This window comes from Rhincodon typus, chromosome 22 (assembly GCF_021869965.1).
Source record: "Rhincodon typus isolate 14 chromosome 22, sRhiTyp1.1, whole genome shotgun sequence".
Classification (NCBI taxonomy): Eukaryota; Metazoa; Chordata; class Chondrichthyes; order Orectolobiformes; family Rhincodontidae; genus Rhincodon; species Rhincodon typus.
Genome location: NC_063353.1, coordinates 48,767,916 through 48,795,693, shown reverse-complemented (window position 1 = coordinate 48,795,693; position 27,778 = coordinate 48,767,916). Strand labels below are relative to the sequence as shown.

The 27,778-nt window shown below is 40.0% G+C and overlaps 1 protein-coding gene across 1 annotated transcript in view; it reads right to left on the bottom strand.

Moving 5' to 3' along the window:
• sema3d (sema domain, immunoglobulin domain (Ig), short basic domain, secreted, (semaphorin) 3D) overlaps nucleotides 1–23,101 on the bottom strand; it is a 264,519-nt gene extending 241,418 nt beyond the window's left edge. Inside the window, exons 1-2 of the mRNA XM_048610186.1 lie at nucleotides 22,921–23,101; nucleotides 11,556–11,750 (exon numbers count right to left, since the gene is read on the bottom strand). Of these exons, the coding sequence (XP_048466143.1) occupies nucleotides 11,556–11,715 (160 nt within the window). The 5' untranslated portion in view covers nucleotides 11,716–11,750; nucleotides 22,921–23,101. The remainder of the gene's footprint in view (nucleotides 1–11,555; nucleotides 11,751–22,920) is intronic.
• Nucleotides 23,102–27,778: the final 4,677 nt, after the last annotated feature.

Below are 27,778 nucleotides of genomic sequence, written 5' to 3'. Positions count from 1 at the left end.
CCAAAATTCAGTAAGCTCATGGCTGATCTGTGGCCTCACTCCCTATACTTGCTTTTGGCCCATATCCCTTAATAGCTTTGCTTAATAAAACTTTATTATCTCAGATTTATAATTAACAACTAATCCAGCATCCAGTGCTGTTTGTGGAAGACAGTTCCAATATCTACCACCCTTTGTGTATAGAAGTGCTTCCTAACATCTCTCCTGAAGGTCTGGCCCTAATTCTCAGGCTATGCCCCCGGTTCCAGAATTTCCCAAACCAGTGGAAATAATTTATATTTATCCACATTGTCTTCTCCCTTAATACCTTGAATACTTTGATCAGATCACCCCTTATCCTACTAAATTCCACTATGGTGAGTGGGAGAATCTTCCATCCAGACTTGTCAGGATTCAGTTTCAATCGGATCCCCTCTCATTCTTCTAAACTCCACTGCACACAGGCCCAGTTGACTGACCAATCTCTCCACATACAACAAACCTGTCATCCCAGGAATCAGTCTAGTGAACGTTCGCTGCACCCACTGTGTAATAATATAATATATATCTTTTCTTTGGTAAGGAGACCTAAACTGCACAGAGTATCCCAGGCATGGTCTCACTAAGACCCGTACAGCTGCAGTAAAACATCCTTACTCCTACACTCAAACCCTCTTGGAATGAAGGCCAAAAAGCATTGCCTTTCTAACTGCTTGCTGCATTTAGAACATTAGAACATAGAACATTACAGCGCAGTACAGGCCCTTCGGCCCTCGATGTTGCGCCGACCTGTGAAAACCAATCTGAAGCCCATCTAACCTAAACTATTCCATTATCATCCATATGTTTATCCAATGACCATTTAAATGCCCTTAAAGTGGGCGAGTCTACTATTTTTGCAGGCAGGGCATTCCACGCCCTTACTACTCTCGGAGTAAAGAACCTACCTCTGACATCTGTCCAATATCTATCACCCCTCAACTTAAAGCTATGTCCCCTCGTGCTAGCCATCACCATCCAAGGAAAAAGGCTCCCACTGTCCACCCTATCTAATCCTCTGATCATCTTGTATATCTCTATCAAGTCACCTCTTAACCTTCTCTCTAACGAAAACAGCCTCAAAACCCTCAGCCTTTCCTCATAAGACCTTCCCTCCATACCAGGCAACATCCTGGTAAATCTCCTCTGCACCCTTTCCAATGCTTCCACATCCTTCCTATAATGCGGTGACCAGAACTGTACGCAATACTCCAAGTGCGGCCGCACCAGAGTTTTGTACAGCTGCAACATGACCTCATGGCTCCGAAACTCAATCCCTCTACCAATAAAACCTAACATACTGTACGCCTTCTTAACAACGCTATCAACCTGGGTGGCAACTTTCAGTGATCTATGCACATGGACACCGAGATCTTTCTGCTCATCCACACTACCAAGAATCTTACCATTAGCCCAGTACTCTGTATTCCTGTTACTCCTTCCAAAGTGAATCACCTCACACTTTTCCGCATTAAACTCCATTTGCCACCTCTCAGCCCAGCTCTGCAGCTTATCTATGTCCCTCTGTAACCTACAACATCCTTCTGCACTATCCACAACTCCACCGACTTTGGTGTCATCCGCAAATTTACTAACCCATCCTTCTACGCCCTCATCCAGGTCATTTATAAAAATGACAAACAGCAGTGGCCCCAAAACAGATCCTTGAGGTACACCACTAGTAACTGAACTCCAGGATGAACATTTCCCATCAACCACCACCCTCTGTCTTCTTACAGCTAGCCAATTTCTGATCCAAACTGTTAAAACACCCTCAATCCCATGCCTCCGTATTTACATGCTTGCTTTAAGTGATCAGTGTACAAGGACATCCAGGTCCCTTGTAAGTTCCAATAATATTGCTTTCCTGCATTAATGGAAGGGACATAGCCCTCATGAATTTCTGTGCTGAGGCAGTCCTGTACAAATGCATATTGTGGGTGTACATCTCCAAAAAACTTACCTGGCATACATTTCCCGTTGTACTGACTTGATCACCAGCTCTTCATATTGGTATTTAATTGGCAGTGCCAGTGATCTCGGCTTTCCTGACTAGCGAGTGCGTAGATTCAGCAGTATAACTTTGGTCTGCCATGTTTTTGTGACTTTGCGGGAAACCAGGAGTTGCAGCATAATTCCTGTTACTGAGTTAATGGATATCCCCTGATTCTTTGCTATAACTCTGTTTCGTTGCTAGAGTCTGTTCTACAAAAACAATTGGCAACATGTCCTTCACCTGATAATTCAAAGCCATGGTTTTTGTTAAAATTTGGAATTAGGCAAAATCATCTGGATTATGCAAATAACACAGCAGCACATTGTCTTAGTGTTGATATAATTTTAATTGTCAGATAATTTAGAATCAAGTAATTCTGATTAAGAGGAGAGCCCAACATGACAGATGAAACATAATGTGGATAAATCTGAGGTTATTCACTTTGGCAGCAAAAACAGGAAGGCAGATTATTACCTGAAAGTCAACAGACTGGAAAACGTAGGTTTTGAGACATGTCCTTGCAAACTACTAAAAGTAAACAGGCACGTACAGCTCGTGTTGAAGGCAGCAAATGCCACACTGTCCTTCACAACAAGAGGATTCAGGTACGGGAGCAGAGATATCTTACTGTAATTGTACAGGGCTTTGGTGAGACCATAACTGAATTATTGTGCACAGTTTTGGTCTCCTTATCGGAGAAATGATGTTCTGGCTATGGTGGGAATGCAGTGAAGACTTACCAGACTGATTCCTGGAAAGGTGGGACTAACGTCTGAAATAAGATTGGATCAGTTATATTTGCTGAAGTTTAGAAGAATGAGGTGGGGTGATCACGTGGAAACCTACATCGGGAATAGGCAGGGTAAATACAGGAAGAACGTTCCTGATGTAGGGTTGGTCATTTAGGACTGAGATGAGGAGAAATGTCTTCACAAAGAGAGTGGGGAGCCTGTGGAATTTTCTGCCACAAAAGAGGTTGAGGCCAAAACATTGAAAATTTCAAAGGAGTTAAATATAGATCTTAGGGCTAAAGGTATCAAAGAGTATGAGGAGAATAGGGGACTCAGGCGGATGATCAGCTTTCTTTTGTTGTTCAACCCAGAACAAAGGGTTCAAGTTTTCAAATTTCAGGACAAAGATCAAGATAATTATTTTTCCTGAGGATTGTGTGACTTTAGAAGTTTCTGTCTCCAAGGGTGGTTTAAGCAGTGGATAGGTCCTTGTTAGGCAACAGGATGAAGGGCTGTCAGAAGTAGACCTGAATGTGGAATTGAAAACTGAAAAGATCAGCTGTCAATTTAGTGAATGGCAGAACAGACTTGAGGGGCTGAATGGTCTCCTTCATTCATATTTCATATGTTTTCTGTAACCATCAGCCCTTGACATTTAATAGCATTACTATTGATAAAACTATTGACAAACATCCAGGCGATCACCATTGACCAGAAACTGAACTGAGGAGAGCAGGTCAGAGGCTGGGAATCCTGCAGAGAGTAACTCACCTCCTGGCTCTTGACACCATCCAGGATAAAGCAGCACACTTGATTGGCACTACATCCACAAGCATCCACTCCCTCCACCACCAACGCACAGTTGCAGTAGTGTGTTCCATCTATAAGATGCACTGCAGAAATTCACCAAGGATCTTTAGACAGTACCTTCCAAACTCACAACTCCTCCAATCAAGAAGGACAAGGGCATTAGATACACCAGAACACCACCATCTTCAAGTTCCCCTCTGAACCACTCTTCATCCGAAATTAGAAAGATATTGCCAGTCCTTCACTGTCGCTGGGTGAAGATGTTTGAACTTCTTCCTTAACTGCACATGCGCTGCTTTGGTTCAAGAAGGCAGCTCACCACCACCTTAAGGGGCAACTAGGGACAGGCAATAAATGCTGACCCAGCTAGTAATGTACAAATTCAACAAATGAATAAAAATAACATTCCAAGACTCAATGTTGTCTGGGTTTTACTGCATATGGACATGCATTGTTTCAGTACCCAAGGAGTCATGAATGGTGTAAAAAATCATGTAAACACCAGTGAGCATCCCCGCTTCTGAGCTTATTGCTCTGTCTGAATTCCTTGTGATATTGAAACAATTCCCATCTCAACCTTCTCATCAAAGAGCAGTCCAAACTTTTCCAATCTCCCCGTGCAACTGAAGTTCCTCATCATTGGAACCATTCACAGAGATGTATTATTGTACAAGTCAATGTATTGGTTTTTATAATCACAATGGGACCCTTTAATTAAGGATTCTTTAACTAGGCAAAGCACAAGTGCTTCAGGAGTTATTTCAGGCAATTTGATTGTACAAAGAGTTTGTTTTATACTCTAGATTATTATAGAGCTCTTACTGAAGCTAACTTCAGGCAATAATTTAAGACAGATGGGTCTAAAAAAGAAACTGTACATATGCTAAACCACAATTAGTATGGGCTAAAGGAAATACTAACTTCAAACAAACATAACTTTAAATGATAATAAACTCTTATTTTGTTCAATTGGAGTAAACCAGCAGCAGCCCAGGCTGGTACAGTAGCCTCATTAAGTTTATTTTTCTGATCTTGTTGTTCTGCCTGATGGGAGTACACACTGGAAATCAAGCCCTGCTATATCCGGAGTTGTCAAAAAAGTTAAAAAATTTTAAAAGTTCACAAAATTCACCAATTTACCTACTTTCTAGGCATATGTTGACAGAAAACATCAACCAGATTTCTGTACATAACAGAAATTACTGTCTACTAAAGGCAGTTAGACCCCAGCTACAGGTAGATAATTATAAACCATCAGCACATAACACTACTAATTAAAACTCTAATCTCCTTATAAATATCCCCTTTTACACACACAGACACAGACAGACAGACAAACAGCAAAAAAAAAAATGGATGGGAGGGAAAGCTGGAAAGACACTTCAGTCCTTCTTGTTAAAAGATGAGTTGAGTTGGTTCTTGCTGATTAGAAGGTTTTATCTCAGCCTTCCTTTTCTGGATCTTCCACTGGTTTCCAAGAGAGACACTGTAGTTGGTTCACTTATAAAAGATCGCTGAATTATAAATTAAAAATCACAGCTTGCTACAACTGCTGAAGGAAAGATAAATTGGTTTTCTTCAGATTTAAATGAAGCTTTGACTGCAGAGAACAGAGAGGCAGCTCCTCAGTTGATGGTAATCTGATCACTTCTCTTTTTATCTTGTTCTCAGCCACAAACTACTCAGTTACCTGATAACTAATCACATGATTGTAGGCACACAAAAGGCCTTTGTCATTGATAATGTCACCTGTCCATATACCTATCAACTTATTGTTGCCAACTAGAGCTCAATCTGAATGCAAAACCATTCAGCTCCAGCTCGACTACAAACATTCACTTGTTCAACCAGCTGTGTAAATGATGCTTGCCATGAGTGTCATATTACTTACTTTTCAAAATGTGCAGCAATCTCTTAAAACTCTGGTTCTTTATAATTTCAGTCCACAACTTTAAAAAGCACAAAAATTAAAAGGTTCAGCCTTTATTCCATCTATCAGAACAGAGTATCTGTTGCTTTAGAAATGGACAGTGACAGCATTTGTTAGAATTCAAATCTAGAGTTAATTAATATGAAGCAAAGAAATAAACTCCAGGATGAAATAGGCATGGTAATATTAAACTATCAACCTCAGTGTTTATACAGAATGGATTTACAGTGTAGAGATTCATCACTGACTGAGCGGAGTTTGTAAAGGAAAACATCCTCAAACTATAGCCACTTGAAATCAAAGCAGGATGGGTTCCTGGGGTTGTGATGAGAAGCAGCTCATCTCTCCAGCAGCTTGCTGTGGAAGCTACAAAACTGCCTCCAGGAGCAAGGCATCATAGTACACCAATTATCTAACAGAGTTAATTGGAACCAGTCTCAAGCAGAACCTGATAAGCTATGGTAAAATGCAGATTGAAATCACCTAATATACTATTAATTACACTAATTAACATTCCAAATGCAATACCTGTTCACAGGAAGATGCCACAGGTCATCATTAGTGTACATTATTGCAGGAGTAGACAACTTCACTTTAGCTTTCTGTATCAAACAACACAGAAACCAGGAGAGAATGGCAGCGTTGTTTGAGGAAGATGGGTTTAGGTTCTGATCGAGAAGAGCGACACAGTGCTTGTAGTTAGAGGTTTGGCAGTGAGGTTGAATATTGAGAATGGGAAGTATTCCCAACTCTAATTCAGACCTTCCTTGTGGTAGCTAGCAATGTCGGGCGCTGTTGTGTTAGCCTCATGCACATCCTTTTTTGCTGTACAGTTCTGGTGTTGAATACTATTTATTTATACTATTGTTTAATTATATTTTTGGACAAACTCAAGTTATGCACTGAGGTCCTGCAATTTGCATATGCAAAGAGAATGACATTTGAACATGAGTCCTGATTTTGACAAACTGCCGATATTGGTGAGTGGATTCTAAATGACTGTTACATTGGCGATCGAGCATACTGATCACACAGCAAAAAGAATCAGGCAATGTGTTTGAATTTCTAGACAAAGAAGCAGCAATATTCCCACCTCGGCCTGGCTAACAGCTGCTCCCAAACTCAGATAAACGTTTCAGATGATGCTCAGATTACAATAAACTAACACTTTTAATTTAGAATGCAAGAATTTCAGCTAATTTGAGTCAAATAGCAAAATAATTGTAGTCACCAAATTGTTTGTAAGGAACGAAGGCAGAACTGTGACAGAATTATTTTCTGTTGAATGCTACATTTCACTGTAAATGTTCGACACAGAATGAAGAAATTTAAACTGTTTTGCTAGCTCATCCTAAACAAACAGATTGTTGTGATAGTTTTACCTTGCTCTGGGGCTGCCAGCAATTGCTGATCTTCTGGTTCCTTATTCCATAACTTAATCTAAACTCTTGATCTAACTCTGTAAGATACAGGCCTGTCAAGCATTAAAGCAAAGCACATCCCAGATTTGCAGATTGGCCTGCCGAGCTCATAAAAGTGTTGGGCTACCTGGTTTAAAGTTGTAAAGGACAGCCTCACATTTCCTTCACATGTTTGTTGTTTCCAGCAGCTACTAAGCAAACAAAAGGATGATGTTAAAAGTTCCTCTGCTCATCACAGCTTGGAATTTCCACTTGCTCTGCTCTCTGCAGTCAGGGTGGTATTGAAAAATAAATGGACAAAAATGTCTGTGTTAGATGAGAATGACTAACGATCAAGAATCTGAGGACAGCTTCACGAAAGCTGGAAAAGTACAGCTAGGTCATGGCAATGTTTTTCACCAGCTGTCACATGCACCTTCCATTAAGACAGAGTGGACTTAAAGTTGAGTCCTTTGCAAATCCTGACTTCTTTTGGCATTGTAACCCATGTTATGTCATTAGACAGCTTTCAGTGAGCAGCTAACCCAGGGCCCATTGAGGGAAGTCGAAATGCATGTAAAAATAAAGGCAGTTTTTACTTGTCCTTTCATTTAAATTCTGTTTCTTTCCTGAATTCCACAGAAACATAAAAGATCACTACTATCCTGACACTTTACTGACTGATCCAAATACCCTTCTCCAGTTTTAATTACAGCTCGGCCACAGTGGAGATTAGAGACATTCAAGCTAGGCTGTTTTTTTTGATAAGCTTCAGGGAATCAAGGATTTATTTCACAAAATGACATGAATCACATTCTTGATCCAAAAGGTTGTACATGGCCAGTGGAAGGTGTCATGCTGGGTCAGGAAGCATTGCTCCTTTCATAGGTACAAAATATTGGTGATATCAATTTCTGTAGCAGTGGAGCTCAAAATAAAACTTGTGGATGGTGCACAAACTTTAGAATTTCAAACTCATTATGGTGTTGTTGCAAAGTCATGTTCTGATGAGAGGCTATTGTGATCCTGCCATCTACTCGCAGAATTGTATTAATAACAGGTGGGGAAAAAAATCCAACCAGTTTCAATCTGAAATCTCCACAAACAACCTGTTTTCCCCATTGCAATATTGGTCAGTGAGGTTTGTCAGTGTTAAGATGACCCATGGCAGACAGAAGGGGAATGAAAGATCATGACTCAATAATTTGCCTTGTCTTTACTCTAAATAATTGTCTAAGTCTTCTTCGGCATTTCCAGGATTTGTTATTTTTATTTAAAAGGCAAAGTAATACTTCCACTTGCAACCCCAGTCAAGGAAAGTGACCTGCAAGTCAAAGGTACTCTCTTCATATCAGAGAAATAATTCCAAGTGCTTCGTTCTTGGGAGTACTGGTAGTACCCAAATTTCAGGAAGATTGAAAGGTTTAAAATATTAGCTTCCTGACTCAGTGACTGTTGGCAAACATTGCAAATAGGAGCAGGCCCACTTGGAGATGTCACAATTATTTTTTGCCAAACCACCACCATCCCCAGACCCAGCCACTCCTACAGAGAGCTCATCTGAAACTCCCTCTTTAAACTCAGAAGACGCGAACTGGAAAAAGAAGCTTCTGGGATTCAGCAAAGGCTGGGGACAAAAGGAGCCAATAGTTTGACTGTACCTTTACCACATCTGCAGAGGCTGCATAACTCTACCTCGATTTTAATGACAGTTAAAGGTATAAAGTCTTTCGTGTCAGTCTATGCTGTATAATCTGAGTACATAGAAAACTGTCTTCTTCTATAGCCAAGAAAACATGACCACATTGCAAGCTTTTCCTCTTTTAGTCATGTTGGCATTTAATTGCGTGTTTATATCTTGAGAAAAGATGTCAGCACTAAGTTTAGATTACAATTACCCTAATTATACATTGAACAAAGCCTGGAACTAAATCAGGATAGAAATATCAGGTTTGAAACAGCTTTGCAGATAAACGTTCTATAAATTACATGCTTTAGAATAACTGATGGAAAAACCCAGATGGGTATTTTATACTATAACACACTCGTTGAAATCTAAAGGTGCCTAAAGCAAACCACCTGGCTGATCCCAGCAGTGTTCAGATTCAGGTACTGAATTTCACTCACCCGCAGTAATTAATATTGGAGCGACAACTCTGCAGTCACAGTGCTCATCCACCTTCATCCTCAATGTGATCAGTCTGAAACCACACTGTAACAGCCACCATCCAACTCCACCCAGACCAAGCCTCTCTCTCTGCTGCTCTTCACCTTTCCCTCCTAAACAGATCGCCCTAGCTTCTCAGCTTTGATCAAATGGCTATCATTTTCTTTTCTGAACATCGCTCCTTTTTGAAAGAATTCTTTCTTCCTTGTGGTTTCAAGCACCTCTTTATTTGTCTCACGGTCATAAAGAGGACTTGTAAGCAAACATCTCAGCATCCACAGTTTAAAAGCTTCTATTTTTATCCATATACATGTTTAATTATTGACCAAGTTTTTGAGGCACACAGGGAAGTGGATGGAATGGAGCATTTTCAGAGCTTTTTTTCTTATTATGAGCTCTCATTCACTCTGACCACATGGTCACTAGGAATTTCCTCAGAATCGTCCATGTACTAATGATTTTTGAAGGCTCATAAGCAGCACTATGATCGTTTCAAATGCTTCATTTTAAAAGTAACCAGCAATACAGCTTTTTACTTCCAAAACTTAACAGGTTACTTTAGAACATAGAACATAGAACATAGAACATTACAGCGCAGTACAGGCCCTTCGGCCCTCGATGTTGCGCCGACCTGTGAAACCAATCTGAAGCCCATCTAACCTAAACTATTCCATTATCATCCATATGTTTATCCAATGACCATTTAAATGCCCTTAAAGTGGGCGAGTCTACTATTTTTGCAGGCAGGGCATTCCACGCCCTTACTACTCTCTGAGTAAAGAACCTACCTCTGACATCTGTCCTATATCTATCACCCCTCAACTTAAAGCTATGTCCCCTCGTGCTAGCCATCACCATCCGAGGAAAAAGGCTCCCACTGTCCACCCTATCTAATCCTCTTTATTAGACAACTATCCCAAAAAGTTATTTAAGGGTGATAAAATTATTCTCTAAAATTATAGATGTAAAGATTTAAAGCAAATAAGGATAAAAGTTAGGCATAAGAATGAAAATGAGACCTAAAATAATTGATACAAAGATTTAAAGCAACCAAGGTCAGCAATTATCTGCAATCATGGTGCTTTCCAGAAATGTCTTGCTTTCAAAAAAAAGGACAAATGTCTTTTCATTAATCTCAGAGAGAAAACAATCCAAGCATTTCCACCCTCCTTCAAACTCAATGCACCGAAATGATTAAATATGAGATATCTTCACAGCAGTTGCTCCTAAAACCTAGATTAATTGGATAAACAATTATCATCTATCCAAAGACCTTCAGCATGGTGAACTGATCCAGTCCTCCCCTACAATGACATCTCGATCTGCAATCTGATGGTGATGACACTGAAAACTGAGTGATAGTTATTAGACCCCCTGGCCTCTTTAGTTGGTACAAGAAAACAAAGAACTGTTGATGCTGGAAATCTGAAACAAGCAAAAACAGAAATTGCTGCAGAAGTTCAGCAGAACTCTGAAGAAGTGTCACTGAACTCAAAACATTAACTTTGCTTTCTCTCCACAGATGCTGCTGTGTTTCTCCAGCAGTTTCTGTTTTTGTTTGTTACACCTCTTCAGATGGAAGAGGTGATCAAAAGCCAAAAAGGAACAGCTAACTGAGAACAGCCCCAGAGAGAGGTCAGCAAACTGTGCGTCTTCTCAACCCATTTCCTCTACGGCCAGATAAGGCAGGGATTGTTAGGACAGAGTGACGGAACACAAAGTTGACCAATACAGGACAACTATCGTCTCAGGATGGGAGGCAGCCAACACCAAACCTAATTCCTTTTACTAAACTTTTGGTCATCTAATACAAGTCAAATTGTCTTCAATTTCTCCTCCAGTAAACCACGGGGGACATATTTATCTCATTAAAGCCATCGCGTAATTTCAAGCTGTTGTTGCAATTCCAGTGGCAGAGTGAAATAAAGATATTAAGTTGGGGAATGGTTTGCACTGCAGAGGTGTTCCGTAAATGTGCTTTTCATTTACAGGATGCCAATTTACCCATGTGCAACTCAGACACAGGAAATAACAGTGTTAGCCAGCAGCAATAAGAATCAAAGACTCGGGTTGGCTCTCTGCCACTCAAGTCATATTAGCACTGGTGCCAAAGTGTTGCCGCTGCTGGTTGATATTTTGCTGCCATATAAACGCTGCAATACAGAGAGAACTAAAGTTCATTGTTTCATTACATAGTGTAATGGCAATTAAATGTAATCCAGCAATGCACTGAAAGGCTGTCTGACAAACACATCAGTGAGGACCTTTCCATTGACATCTCTTTGAAAACACAACTATAAATAACCCTCAGGCCATCTAAACTTTCAGAAACATCCTGTGCTAAAGTTGGCCAATAAACACATCACCTTTAATACTGAGTGAATACCAGCAGGGAGCTCTTGCATTCAATATCCAAAACAAACTAAAACATGCAGACAATACCATCTCAAAAGTTCTTTGCTGTCCAAGACCTACATGTCAATAGCCTCTTTCCAATTGTTACCTTTATGAAAAAGCTTGAGTCTTGGAAGGTTCTGTTTCCATGTTTCCGCAAGTGGAATAATTAATAGCAAAATGAAGCTCCATAGCAACTGACAGGTTTGAAGTGGTTTCAGGGCTTGATTTCGGAGGGATTTCCGCATTGCTTCTGTCATTGGCTCCATCACCAACGATTAAGGTTCTTGTGCCAATAGAATTTCTGTAACAAGGAAATGAAAATTTACAAAGGGTATAAAAATAAACACAACCACACCCCCAGACAGGACAAAGTAGGCATCAAGCCCTAGGATCAATGATGTCAAGTCTGTTTAAATACATTGTTTTTTGAAGGGAAATGTCAAAACAAATAGAAACAAATTAATTGACTTAAAAAATATATTCAATCAGGAATCCCAATAGTTCAATAATTATCTGCACGACATCTAGTATGAAAGTACACTGTGCAGAAAATTCAAAATTCAATCTCTGGTTTTTGCTGCATTGATTGGTCCCAGCTGAGGTAAGAAAACAGCAATTGCTAGAGAAACTTAGCAGGTTGGCAACATCAGTGGAGAGAGAGTAAGAGTTATCATTTCGAGTCTCGTGTGACTTCTTCAGAACTGGAAGAGGCTGGAAGTTGATGGTTTTGATGCTGTTGACAGAAGGAAAGTGGGGTAAAATGGAATAAATGGTGAGAATGCAAAAGACAAAGGGAGGATGTAATATGAATGCAAATGATAGGTATAACAAAGAGAAAATGGATCCACTCTGCTAAGAGCAAAGTTAATAGGCTAGGAGGGTGGCGGGGGTGTGGTGTGGATGTTAGGCAAATGGAGGACAGGGGTCATGCTTTGAAGTTGTGGAACTCAATGCTGCATCCTAAAGGCTGTAAAGTGCCTACCTAGATAATGAGGTTCTGCAGCTTTTGTCGAGCTTCATTGGAATACCAGAGGCCCATGATGGAAACGTTAGCATGGGAGCAAGATGAGCTATTGAACCGGCTGCAGTAATAGTTCAGAGTGTTAAAATTAGAAATGGCAGGCTTTAGAAAAGTTAGCCATGATTTTAGTTTGCTAAGAGAGAATCATAATGGGCACCGTCAATAGTACAGACAACCACAAAGTACAAGAATAGTGAAGATAAGTAAAGGCTATTTAGTCAGTTATATAAATAATTTGGATGAGAATATAGAAGGCGTGGTTAGTAAGTTTGCAGACGACACCAAAACTGGTGGCATAGTAGACAGTAAAGAAGGTTTTTTCTAAGATTACAGAAGGATCTGGATAAAATGGGCCAATGGGTTGAAAAATGGCAGATGGAGTTCAATCTGGATAAATGCGAGGTATTGTATTTTGATATAACAAACAAGGGTAGGGCTTATACTTTAAAGGAATGGCCTTGGATAGTGTAGTAGTACAGAGGGACCTAGGGATGCAGGTACATAATTCTTTGAAGTTTGTGTCACACATAGATAGGGTTGTTAAAAAGGCATTTAGCATGCTTGTCTTCATTGCTCTGTCCTTCGAATATAGGAGTTGGGACATTATCTTGAGGTTGTACAGGACATTGGTGAGGCCTCATCCAGAATACTGTGTCCAGTTCTGGTCGCCCAATTTTAGGAAGGATATTATCAAGCTGGAGAAAGTTCAGAAGAGATTTACCAGGACGCTGCCAGGTATGGAAGGTTTGAGTTATTAAGACAGGCTGGGACTTTTCTCACTGGAGCATAGGACATTGAGAGGTGACCTTATAGAAGTTTATAAAATAATGAGGGGTATAGATAGAGTTAATGGGAGGTATCTTTTACCTAGGATGGGGGATTTCAAGACTAAGGGCACATTTTTAAGTTGAGAGGAGACAGATTTAAAAAGATATGAGAAGCAAATTTTTTACACAGAGGATGGTTCGCGTGTCGAATGAACTTCCTGAAGAACTGGTGGATGCGGATACAATTACAATGTTTAAAAGACATTTGGATAAGTACATGAATAGGCAAAGCTTGGAGGGATATGGGCCAGGAGCAGGCAAGTGGGACTAGTTTAGTTTGGGATTACGTTCGGTATGGACTGGTTGGACAGAAGGGCCTGTTTCTGTGCTGTATGATCTATGACTAATTATAGGAAACAACAAACCTGGAGATTATAGAAAGAAGGAAAGCAGACCTGGAGTTTTGATGTTCTGAGAATAGAACGAGTCTGTGTTGTTTATTTCAATGAGGTTTGATTACAATGCAATAAAGATGCTGAGAGGTGACAGCGTGAGTAGAACAACGTGCTTGCAGCTCAGAAAGACCAAGAAGAGGAGTTTTGAGAATACTATTAATCTGTGGTCTTGACAAAATAAAGATCATCCTGAATGTTTAAAAAAAAGGAATAGTTGGAGTTTAGAGTTCAGAAAGGAATCTCTTTGATGGTAGAGAGCTTTCTCTAATATCCTACACAGCTGTGTGAAAACTATTATTAGACATGGTGAGCTACTCCCCTTAGTCGCAGGGTCAATAACAAGGGGGCACAATTGTAAAGTGAAAGGCAGGAGGTTTTGAAGGGCTTTGAGGAAAAGCATTTTCACCCGGAGGATAGTGTTATGGAACAGAGCAAACTCCCTGAATACATAGCAAGCAGATAGCCTAGACTGTAACTTTTATCTTATTGAAAGGCAAGTGTAAGGTGTTGCTTTCCAGATGTGATTCGATTGGTCACTATTAGGCTTTAAGCAAGACACACCTATTCTTACACTACAGATAAAATACAAACAAAAAAGTTCTCTATTTGAAATATTTAACAAAATAATATATTTATTTTAGTTACTACTCATCAACTGTTCCAATATAGCAGCACCCCATAAACACACCCTTGGCAAAGGTAAATTTAGCAAAACAGCTTTCTCTCATTTGCTATCTCCTCCAGTCCAGGCGAAGGAACACCAACAGAATGAGTCTAGCAGCAGATGAAGAACTCAAGCTTTTTGCAGCAGCAGAGATGAAATAAACTTTGCAGAGGCCAGTATCCTGTCACCTAGTTAGCCTATATTTACACAGAGAGTTCTTAACACTGATCCAGCTCCCTAGAGCTACTCTCAGAGTGAGCAAAACCTCTGACACTCCTGTTTCTATCTGTCAGCCAGGACTCCCTGATTGGACCAGGTTAACAGCCCCAATCAGGGAAACCATATTCTATGAGGTCCACCTGGCTGACCTTGTCACAATCACTACAAGACAGAGAGTTGTATCTAGCAGCGGACTGGAGGTGAGCTCATTGCGGTCTGCATGAAGGACTGTACTGTAATGCTGAACGTTTTGTTTCTTTATTTTTCTAATTTATACCTAAGATCCTGTATCTAGGTACTTTTGTATCTAAGGTGGCAACGTAAGTGGCAACTTTGTAAACATTTCACTGCGCTCTTATGAGTTCATGTGACAATAAATTTATTTCTAACATTGAGGTGCTGGCTGTAGGCTATTAGGTGAATGAATAATTGATCAGTGTCTTAAGCGCTAATGTTAGTTGATAGGGAACGATTGATGAGGTAACCAGGAGAACTCCCTACAATTCCTCATCACCGCTGTCAAATCAACATCAACAAGGTAAGACAGCTGTGATGACATTTCTGGTAATGCAGCACCCATTGGAGATGTAACAACGGGGAGGTTAAAGGTCAACCCCCTCTGATAATTAAACTGAAATACCAACCCTAATCTGTTATAGCAGGAATATAGGTTCCCTTCTAATAATTAAACCCGCAACACCCAGAGAAGCTCACCTTGCCCCTCGTAATCTGTTAAAAGAATTAAATGAAAGGAATTCCTGATACTCATTTTATAAGTAACAAGTAATAATTTATTTAGTTAACCCTAACAGTGAAAAATTAACAGTTACTAACAAGCCGAACAATTCCCCCCAACTAACTATTCCCTAACTGAACTGAATTCTACTGGTATGCTGTTCCAATAAACACAGGTCCCACTTACAAAGATCTGAGTAATAAGATAACAATAAATTAAAATTAGTCTCTCAAAGTTCACACAGAATGTGTCTTCTGGAATGCTCTGCCTTCTTCATTATTTCTCCAGCCTTTCTTCTGCTGATCCTGCTGTCAGGGATGTTTTCTCTGTAATTTCATCTGTGAGGTCTCTTAGCTAGAAGTGCTGTCATACCTTTTATGGTGCTTTTTTTTTCAGAAAGCTCAGTGATTTTGAGAGAGAGCTTGGTATTTATTCCTTAAATGGCAGGTTTGCTCTCACCCTTTCAGATGGCAGTTGGCTCTCTGCGGATTTTCCAAATGCCCTCTTTTTATACCCTTGTTGGCCTATCCATTTCTTACACTAGGCTTGGCCCCAGTAGTCAACACCATCAGATTTAAACTCAATTGGCTTTCCGTTCTAAGTGCTTGGTTTAAAATGATAGCTGATTCAGGCTGGTTTCCAAAACATCAAAACAAACGTAAGGTTTTCAACCACACAGCCAATTGATACGTGCTTCAATTTTTAGAACTGCCTGTAATCTGCAGCTGCTTGCAGACCTGTTTTCTGTATAAATCTCTCGGTTTAGAAAAGCACTTTATCTCTTAAAGGGACCATGCACTGTTCTCCCTTATCATTTTTTTTACAAATAAATTCTAACTTCCTGCCTTCCAATTCACAATTACTCGACACAACTTTGTAACAGAGACCACGCAGCTTTAAACCTTCCTCTGAAGCACTATAGTACAACCATCTTATTCCAACACCAACTGACCCAGGGCCGCAGACACACATACACACACACTGGGGAAGTTTCCAACTGACTCTAGAGACTAAATGTGACTTGGTGGGACAGGTGACCACTACGCAAACTACATAAGCTACCTTTTCACTCAAGGGGTTGTTTGAAAATGACTCCCCACTTTCACCCCTCTATCTTTAGCACAATTACCTTCATATATATATGTATATATATATATACACAACCTTGATCCCAGTAAAACTCCCAAAGTACTTCAGATGAGTATCATTAGATAAACATTGATCACAATCGAGCCATGAGGATAAATGGCCAAACACTTGGACAAAGTAGGTAAGTTTTAATCAGCATCTTTAAGGTAGGAACTGAAAGAGATTCCAGAGCTAAGGCCTAGACAGCTGATAGCACAGCCATCAATAGTGAGCTAGGGGTGGGGGAGGTCAGGGATAATGGACAAGAGGCCAGAGAAAGAGCTGCACATTTCTAATTTACAGACACATTTTGATAAGTTGTTGAAATCATCTCTGTCTTTTGAAATTTCTTCGCAGATGAAGACTTTAGGAAAGTTGGTTGCAGACTCACTGCTGGCTAGCCAGGCCTATCCATGATGGTCAGACTCTCCCATAGCAGGTGAAGGGGAAGGTGTAGTCACTGCCCTGGACCACTAGGTTACTCCATCGCCTCCTTTTCTCAATTGTGCTGACTCGGTGCCCAGTATTAAAGGTGTATGTACTTGTCTTGATATAACATGTCCAGGCATTGTGATCACTGGGCTGTATTTCCTACTGGTGATAGTCCATGTGGTGTACAGAGAGTGATGTATTCAGGAAGACCTTGAAACGTTTGCATTGAGCCCCTTTGTTCCATTTACTAGTCGTTAACTCTCTGTACAACACGTTCTTGGACAGATGATGGCTATTCATTTGGGTAGTGTGACCCACCCATCATAGATGTCTTTGCAGGAGCCTGGCCTCGATGTTGGTGATGCCAGCTGTTTCCAGGACCTCAGCGACATGCCTCCCTCCTGCCAAGTTGTGATTTTGAGGACACTTGAAGGGACAGTATTGGTGAAAGTGTTGCAGGAGGGGTAAATGATGCCACCAAAAGCCTGATGAGGTTGTTTTATACACTTTGATTTTGACCTGTGCTCTAAGACAGTGGTTGCTCTACACTTGTTTTAGAACTTGCTGAATATGCTGTTTGCTTCTTTTTAAAAGTCTGTTGCCCATTTCCTCATCGACAGTGACAGCAAACAAGATGGCAAAATTGGTAAACTACTGAATGGCATTCATCCCGGTTTCCTCAAAAATTGAAATTGAAATTCCTTAACTATCAATACAAAAAACAAACTTTACTTATGAACCTTGTGCAGCACAATTTAACATTAACAGTAACTCAAAACTATGATCCTTGGCATTTCTGTTGCATCGGTTTTCCTGGAAATCTAGTTTCAAAGATATTGTGTGCAGCTTTCAGATTCCCAACAACCTCTTCATTAGCACAATCTGGCATCCTCTAAATGCACTGGGCATCTCTGTGGGATTGTGCTACTTAACCTCTCCATTGATCTTCACAAACCTCCTGGTTTGTTCCTCAGGAATCGGAAGCTATTTACAACCAGACAGGATAAATCACTTCATTAAAACTGAACAGATGTGCATTAAAGGCATCACAGTGATAACAAAGACAGACCTTGCAACTCCCCAGAATTTTCTTACAAATAATCACACTAAAATGTTAAATAACTGGTAACATTGATGGTCACATTCAAAGCATGTTTGTGTTTTAGGCAGTCACTGACCATGATGAAATGAAATACAATAAGGATCAGCAGATACATGTTCAGTTCAAGTTATATTGCAATCAATCTATTGATTACTACACAAAACAATACTGTGAAAAAGTTCAAATGCTGAAAGTTAATGAACTGTTCACTGGCTCACTGTTGACCTCTAAAAGAAAAAGGTGAAGTCACCACAGTCCAACTGGATTTGGAGCTGCTCTCTCATCAGAGAGAGAGAACAGGTAATAATCACCATGCCTCGTTTAAGGGGAGAGGTTAGTCCCAGGTAAAGATGCTGGCACCAGCACAGTAGGTAATGGTTGGGCTGAGCCCATCCACTCCAGGCCAGCCTCATTCATTTTCTCTCTTTCCTTCTCATCTTTTTTATTTTTCTTTTCTTCATTTTCCTGACGTCATGGGGAGGTTGGAGATGTATCAGCAGTGACTCCTGGCTCACAGGCCCAAAGTGCGGATTCCTGGAATGGCGATGCGACATCAGCTGCAGCAATCATGGAGTGGGGCCTCCTGGCTGCAGCAGACCCAGAGCAGGGACCTGACTGAGGTCCTATAGCCATGTTTGGGACACAGCCGATGAAGGTGAACTCTATTTAAGTACTTTCTTTTTATTCTTTTGTACCTCAAAATGGTGCTAGATTTTGGTGACAGAGCACTTTTCATCATATATCCCCAGATATATGTAACAATATAAATCATTCATTCATTCATTCAGGTTGAGAAGGGGAGTCGTTCATGGTAACTTCACCCAATGCAGGAATTGAACTCATGCTGCTGGTATCACACTGCATCACAAACCAGCCATCCAGAGCTAAGTAACCCCCCCAACTCTTTAAAATACATCCTTATCAGGGCATAGTTTCAGTGGTTCTTTCACTGGTTGCAAAGGAGATCAAGATTACTTGTTATCAGAACCTCTCAATTAGTCCTTTTTACAAAATTAGAAAAATTTAAAACTAATAACGTTAATACTCATTTCAGTGTAATGAAAGATTTCATACATAAATATCACCTTTAAAGTTTGCATTTTAAAATAGTGGTACGTGGGGTGGTGGTAACTTTTGCAAAGCATTACCAAAATAATAACTAGATCATATAGTTCTGAAATAGTAGCCTAATCCAGTATGTGTCAGAGAGCAGGAAACCACTGGAGAGTTAATGGAAAATTATGTTTTTTACTACAGTGATTTACATTAGATGGGTTAAACATTGATGGCCATTAGATGGTTATTAGTTCAGAATAATCAAAAATTGATTTTAGTTTAGAAAACCTCAAGATTAAAAGCTTTTAGGGCTCTTCACAGGAGAACTGACAGGGGTCAGGAACATATTCTAGTTTAAGAGAAAGAACAGTTACCTCAGTGCAAAGATTAACTTGTGTAGCTTCCAAACCAGGACCGTTTGGTTAAAAATGTGCATGTTATTAAAAGCTGAGAAAATATAAGCCCTCAATTTTGTAAATATTCATGTAAGAAGACTGCACAATTCAGGAAAAAACTGGGCTGAATCAATTAAGTCAACTTTAAAGACTTGATATCAATGTGTAATTTCACTGGACAATTATGTAATTGTATCCATAATGGATAGCGTCAGAACAGAATGAAATTTTGTTTCACTCCATTTTAAAACCTTTCAAACGATATTCTAGATTTAAATAACTTTGGTTTTTTTTCATCTTTTGTCAATGAAGCTTATTCTTTTATCAAATAAGCACTGTAGTCTTATTTGACTATGTTTCAGTGAAAGGCCACGATGCTGACTAAAAGAAAAAGTCATATTTCATTCTGTCCAGCAATATCGTCAGCTTGGATCATGACATTTTCAAATTCCTGTACAATATTACTAAGCACCATGAACTTCAAGAATATTTTACTATTATTACTTTATATTTTTGTTGTATTTTTGCAGATTTCTGAAGCTGGAACATTTGCGGGTATAACATAAAAGAGGAATGCATAGAAATTATGCTGAAAATGTGATGGAAATAAAACATAGAAAATTCGAGCAGGAGTGCCCCATTTGCCCTATTAAAGCTTTTCCCATATTCTGTAACATTGTGGCTGATCTAATGTGGCCTTATTCCACTTTGCTAGTTATTCCCCATTACCCTCTATTCCCTTGTCAACCTAAAGTAAAAAACATTGATGATCTTTCCAACTCATCCTTGAATATTGAATGACCTAGACTCCATTGATCAATGGGGGAAGAGAGAGTTTCAAACACTAACAACACCTTCCCCCACTCCCCCTACCTTGAGAGAAGAAATCATTCCTCATCTCAGTCTGAAATGGGAGACTTCTTTTTTAAACTGTGTCCTTTAACACTAGATTCCCAATGACAGAAGCCTCCTCTCAGTATCCACTTGGTCAAGTCACTCAGAATCTTATATCTTTCAATAACATCACTTTTTATTCTTTTAAATTCCACTAACTATGGGCCTAATTTTCTCAAGCAGTCCCGACTTGACAATCCCTTCCTCCCAGAAATCAGTTGAGTAAATCTCCTCTGAACTGCTTCCATATGCAAAGTGATCAAAACAAAGAAAAGAACTGAACAGGAGATAATTAACAAATCAATTCAGTTAAATGGTAATGGCCATTATGATAAAATATTGATAACTTTTAGTCAATAAATATTCATTTTGAAATGGTCAATCATATTATCCAAGCTACAGTCTTGTTGCTGTGCATGACATTCTTAAATAGACTCTTCTACCTGGGCATAAATATAGCACCTCTCTACAGACACATTCAGACAAAGCTAATGTCTGATACAATAACATTATAAAATATTTGCACAAGGTAAAATGACTCCAATCAAAGCTGTGCAATAAGTTACAAATTAAAATATTAATGATTTTTATTTCTGATCTCATGAGAAAATATTGATGAAAGGTAGAAATTCAGTAAACAGCAGCCAACTGCACAAATATCTTGATTGGATTATTAATCCTTTGTACTGTCAGTATTTTCAGTGATGCTATTTCACACCTCAGAATCAAGGTGAGACTTGAACCTGGGACACTACTGCTACATCAGAAGATCCCTTGTTAGTCACAGAGCCGTAGACATGTACAGCATGGAAACAGACCCTTCAGTCCAATTTGTCCATGCCCACCCGATATCTTAAATAAATCTAGTCCCATTTGCCAGCATTTGGCCCATATCCCTCTAATACTTTCCAATTCATGTACCCATCCAGATGCCTTTTAAATGTTGTAATTGTACCAGCCTCCAGCACTTCCTCTGGCAGCTCATTCCAAACATGCAACACCCTCTGCATAAAAAGTTGCCTCTTAGGTCCCTTTTAAATCTTTCTCCTCTCACCTTAAACCTGTGCTCTCTAGTTTTGGACTCCTCCACACACCTCCCCCCCCCCACCCCCCTCCCTCCCTCCCTCCCCCCCCCCCCCCAACCCCCCAACCCCAGGAAAAGACCTTGTCCATTTATCCCATCCATGCTCTTCATGATTTTATAAACCTCTGTAAGGTCACCCTTCCGCCTCTGACACTCCAAGGAAAATAGCCCCAGCCTCTCCCTACAGCTCAAACCCCCAACCCTGGCAACATCCTCATAAATCTTTTCTGAACCCTTTTAAGTTTCACAACATCCTTCCTGTAGCAGTGGGACCAGAATTGCACGCAGTCTTCCAAAGTAACCTAACCATTGTCCTGTATGGCTGCAATATAACCTCCCAACTCCTAAGCTCAATGCACTGACCAATAAAGGCAAGCGTACCAAACACTTTGTTCACTATCCTTCTTGTACACTTGCAATGGAAAGTGATCAGTTATAGACTACGGATTTCAACAGTATGGCAAGAAGTAATTTTGTCTATTATTCTGTGGTCATTCTTTGCTAAAGCAGTACAAATATTTGCATCATCTTTATTTTAATGTTTATTCAATTTTCCCTTCTGCTCTAGTTATTTCCTATGATAAAGGACACAATGCTCTACTAACCACGATCAGATGTAACTTCTTTCTCATTGAATAATTAATTTCAATGAACAATTTCACCATTATCTCCAGCATCGTTTGTTCACTATATTAAAAACCTCAACTAAATATCACCTTTGCTGTGCTTATTCCTATGGATATTGTGCCAGTATTTTAAATAATACTGGAGGTAGTGCAGGCAATATTCCATTTTTCTTATTGAAGACTGTGGTTTTAGACTCTCAATAAGTTCCTGAAAGCAATGCTTTGTATAGCTTAGAGCTGAAAGCAGAAACAGTCAGCTCCTCCTCTAGTTACAGCGTCTTATCTTTCCATTACCAGCCTTGCGGCATTATATTCCTGCCTCTTGAGCTTATCTTACGCATAACTGCTTACATGCAGCCAGTTATGATGGCTCTCATTTGCTGACTGATAAGTTCATAAATTTTCAAGAGCACTTACACAAGTCTGGCAACAAAAACAAAACAGCTATGCAAGTACATACTTATTGAGCAAAGCCCATTGACTCAGAAGAGGAAAGGCTGGTGTTTTCACATATTTCATATTGAACGGTTACCATGCTATTGTCATCAGTTTTATCCACAAATACTTGTGTGGAAGGAATCCACTTACATTTATCAATTGTTCTATTTCAATGGAAGATTTGTCACTGGTAACTTATCTAGAATTGCATAATTTACCCAGAACAAAAACGACATCCAGGATATAAATATCTTTTTTTATATATTTCACACAGATCTTGTTTTTGTATTTCTCAGTAATATATCATTTTTCAAATCCCAGAAGACAATTTCCATGACCAGTTTATGCAAAAGGAATACAGTTATGAGGTTTCTGTAGAAAATAAAGATGTTTTGAAGTAAAAATAATTTGATTCCTAAGATAGTAATGAGTTAATGTCGGTTCTTTCACTCACTTCACAAGTTGCTGGTGGGTTTGACTGCCTGGCACTCCGGGTTCAGGGCAATTCCAAAATTGTTTGCTATACTCCTGGTAATGCATCCTTCAACCAGCTTTCCAGAGGAAACTAAAAGGTATCTAGCCCAGCCGGCAGTGAGTCTGCCTGCTATCAGCTGAGAACACACTAAACAAGCTCATGAGTTTGCGTAGTAACGAGCTCCATTGTACAAGGGAGAAAGACGCATGGTTCTGCTGAGCTGGTCAATCTCAACTGGGACTGCTCTAGGGGGCAATATGATTAACATCAGCTCCTAAAGAAGTTCCACCTGCTCCTCTACAGCCAGTGACTCCCAACACCACTGTACTTAATTTCGCAATAAAATGAACCTCCAATGTCAGGGGGGCCTTGTGGTATCATCGCTACCTCTGAGCCAGGAGGTCCAGTTTCAAGTCCTACATGATCCAGTGGTGTGTTATAACATCTCTGAAAAGATCGATTAGAAAATATCTGCAGGGCATTAGTGAGGCCACAGGTCAAATGATGAGTGCAGTTTTTGGATCATCCTTGGCAGGCTGTGTATGTAAATTGGTAAGTGATTCAGATGAACAGCTGGCTTAATGATACAGGATAAAAGAAAATAACTAGTATGGTGGTTGAAAAAGTGGTGCCGCAAAGCATCTCTGGGTATGACAAAGTAAAACATTCAATTTTTGATGTTTTTAAGGTGCAGTGGTAGCATCCATACCTCTAAGCCAGGAGACCCAGGTTCAAGTCCCATATGGTCCAGGGCTGTGAAATTTCATTCTTGAACACATGGATTAGAAAAGACGTATGTTCATCTAATTCCAGCCTAACGGAGAGAAATGCTTCATTGAGGAAAACAATTAATGGGGAGAATGAACTCCCCCAAAAAAATTCAAGGCAAAGTTTTCAAAATGTACAGATGAGTAATCTATTCAGATCAAAAATATCTCAAAATATTTAATCATCTTACCCTTCCACATCCTGTTATAAGAGCCAGGTATTTCCAACATTTTTCACTTCTGTGGACCAAGAATAACATTTTCAAGTCCCGGAGATGATGTTCCTTTACCTGCCAAAAGCCTTCACTGTGGCTATTCAACATATACAATTAGGAACAGAAGTAGGCCACTCAGCCCCTCAAGTCTGCTGTCCCATTTAATAAGGGCATGTCTGACTTAATTGTAACCTTGAATCCATGTTCCCGACTACCCCGATAAATTTTCACCCACTTTCTTAACAACAATCTATCCAACTCTTCCTTAAAAATATTCAAAGTCTCAGGTTCCACCACCTTACCAGGAGGAGAGCTCCAAAGACTCCCTCTGAAAGAAATGCTTTTGCCTTATCTCTGTTTTAAATGAGTGACCCCTAATTTCTAAACAGTGGATGCTTACTTTCCACTGATATCATCCCGAACCAGAATAAAAGCTAACCTTGCCATTGCTCTATACAAGCATGGATAGACTGGCCCAAACCTGAATCCAGTATTGAATGGGATTTACTGGAATGATTTCAAAAACTGCCAGGTATTTGGAACCTCTGAGGACAGAGCTGAACAATAATCGTTATAGTTAAAGTTCTAACGTTCTGGTGAAAAAAGACCTTTGTGTGGGCAATGGAGATAAAACCAGAGAGAAACCAAAGATTTATTTGATGTGCAGCATTTATAGAATTCCACGGAATAAAAGTGCATTATCTGTTTTTGTCTTAAAATTTCAATACAGTAAATTATTCTTTCAAGATCACTAATAAAGAAACGTCATCTATTGCAAACCACTTTGGCATGAATAGAAGCTGCATTCAATTCCCTCAGGAGGGTGTGGATGCTGAACAGTAAGAGCTGCCTGAGGGAAAGGTACATAAACGACAGATGAGACCTAAACCAGAGCTTTTGAACTTTATTTGAAACTTCCAAAGTTTCTGTTTCGTGGCTTTCAATGGCTTAATTTCACACTTGCTACTCACTTGCACATTCTTGGTCACTTTGCCCATAGCCTCAAGCAGCAGGAAACATCCCAAATTATTTCTGAATATGTGTTTCTGTGAAAGGACTGAGGAAGGCATTGTTTGGAAGCAGCTTGTTAATAGGTAATGGCATAATACCCTTGGAACTCTGCATATTCACAAAATGTAGATTTGCCAAACCGATAAACTTCACCACAAAGTAACAGTTCACATGAGACTTACCATTTTACAGTAATATTCATATGATGTAAAACACAGTTTACTCAGCAGAGATTTACATGCATCATCACTCACACAACCACCCCTCCATTTACTGAAATACTATTTTCTGAGAATTAAACTTTTTATATGAAAGCTATCACCCAAAGACATTTCTCCAGGTTTTAAAATCTATTTATACAACTAGAGTTTGCAAAGAAATTGCATTCAAACATACAACTCCTTAACAGATCTCTCAGACAATCAAAGATTTTGCACAAAATTGACTTTGTTTAATTTTTTAGGACTCATCCAGAAATGTTCAATTTTATTAATAACTAAACAAAAGCAACTGAGCTGGGTCAACCTAGAGAAAGATCAGATGCTGCAGACACATTACAGCACAGTCACAGGAACTCGTGCATCAGGAGACAAGAACATAGTTTGTCAATATCAACAACTGTTTTGAACTCAACAAGGTCAACTGAAATGCAGTGGTGGCTTGGGATAAATTACGGCATGTTTCCAGATGAAAGATGAGGACTGAAACCAAAATGAGCTTCACTCACTCCAGATGAATGAAACATGATGGATCTGAGCAGCAGAATTCACCTGAGGGCAGTGCACAGACAGCAATGTCAATGGAGTGGCGACCGGTCAGTTCAGATACAAACCATGGACAGAAATAAATATCCAAAGCTTATAGGCAAGGCTGGTGGTGAAAAGAAGCAGACATTTGTGTGGAAAATGACTAGTTCTTTGTCTGGGGGCAGAATTACAATTCAATACATGAATGGCCACACTTTGAGCATGAGATTTGCCTCTCCAGAATTGTTGAGGAAAGAACAGGAAGAGCAAATAACTGTGCAGGTTGACCTTGGACAGATATTGTCCCCGTTCCCACCACCCCAGCAATTATTCTCTGTATGAGACGGTAATTGGACAAGGAACTTGACCTGCCATTATTAGGCCCTAAATGGTCAACTAATGACCAGATAAGGGCCTCAAACTGCCACTGGCCCAATTACCAGCCTTTACAGCAAGCAAGAAAAATGGCTGCCTTCCCAACAATGGCCACCTTTTTATTGGCCAACATCTCTGTCTCGGGCTTGGTGCACTGCTCCAAAGCTCAATGCAAACTGGAAGAACAGCACCTCATTTTCTGCTTAGGAGTCCTGCATCTTTTGGGATTCAATAATTTTAGGACCTGAGCACCTTCTTCCATGCCCTTACCCTATACCGTACACACCAGGCTTGTCATCACATGGGCTGCAACCACAAACAACCCTTTGTCAGCCATTAGCAGCTATTGATTCTCCCAAACTGATCTTTACCCATTTATCTGCCCAACTGTTTCTCTCTCTGTTTCTGGGCTCCATCTCCACCTATTATTTACTCCTCCCCCTGCCTCCACCACATCTTCATCATATCTACCAAACTTTACCCAGCTACAATCAGTTCTGATGAAGGGTCACTGGACTGAAAACATTAACTCTGATTTCTCTCCACAGATGCTGCCAGATTTGCTGAGCTTTCCTAGCAATTTTTACTTTTGTTTCTCACTTCCGACTCCCATGGTTCTTTGGGTTTTTTTTTACCTTTTGTTGCATTGAGAGGGGGAGCTGCATTTGCCCCAGTGTGGTGGCAATCAGGGATAGGGGCATGATTGCAGGGTATGATCGCTACAAACTACCATCTCCTGCATCCATCAGCCAAATAGATGTACGCCCCACTCCCACTTCCCCCATGTTTAACCTGACCCTCCAGTCACAGTCTCCAGCTTCAGACTGGGCACCAACCTTAACTGATAGAGGGCTACAGTCATTAGGCTCTTGGTATAACAGGAAGCTGCCAAACAGCTCAATACATCACTGCTGCTTGAACTGAGAGCCTCCTCACTGGTGGAGCAGAGAATTCAACCATCACTCCTGAAGTTATCTGCCCCAACATTTCGTGCATAGGGCACAAAATTCCAGGCTACTTCTCTGTTTTTGGAGGAAATCTGATTTTACTCCTTGACCCTGTGCCATTTTCCTCTGACTTGTTTTGCTGTCGGGAATACCTGGTGTACGTTGAGCTGCTGAGGTCAGAGTCACCAGTTTTAAAGAGATCCAAATTTGGACAAACACATGCATACCATTTTTATCCGGTCTTTCCGGGTTTTGGAAGCCCATCAGGTTTAAGAGTTTGTGAAGAAAATGGGACACCGCCAATAAATTTGGACCCATTCTGGAAGGTTAATATCACACTTTGAAAAGTCACTATTGGAAGTTAACTTGTGATTTTGATTCACCAGAGGGAACTTCTTTAAATGATTGAGATAACAAGGTGTAGAGCTGAATGAACACAGCAGGCCAAGCAGCATCAGAGGAGCAGGAAAGCTGACGTTTTGGGCCTAGACTCTTCATTTTCTGCTCCTCTGATGCTGCTTGGCCTGCTGTGTTCATCCAGCTCTACATCTTGTTATCTCAGATTCTCCAGCATCTGCAGTTCCTCCTATCTCTTCTTTAAAAGATTACTTGGTTCATTTTTCAGGGCAATGCCTTGAACAATCAGAGTCAGTTTGCCTAGTTTAAAATTTAAACAAAGCCTGATAGTTAACTGCTAATCATCATTATCTAGTGCATCCTCTGTGGGAACATCTCTAACAAACTGATCCACTTGCCAAGCAGAGATAACAAGGTGT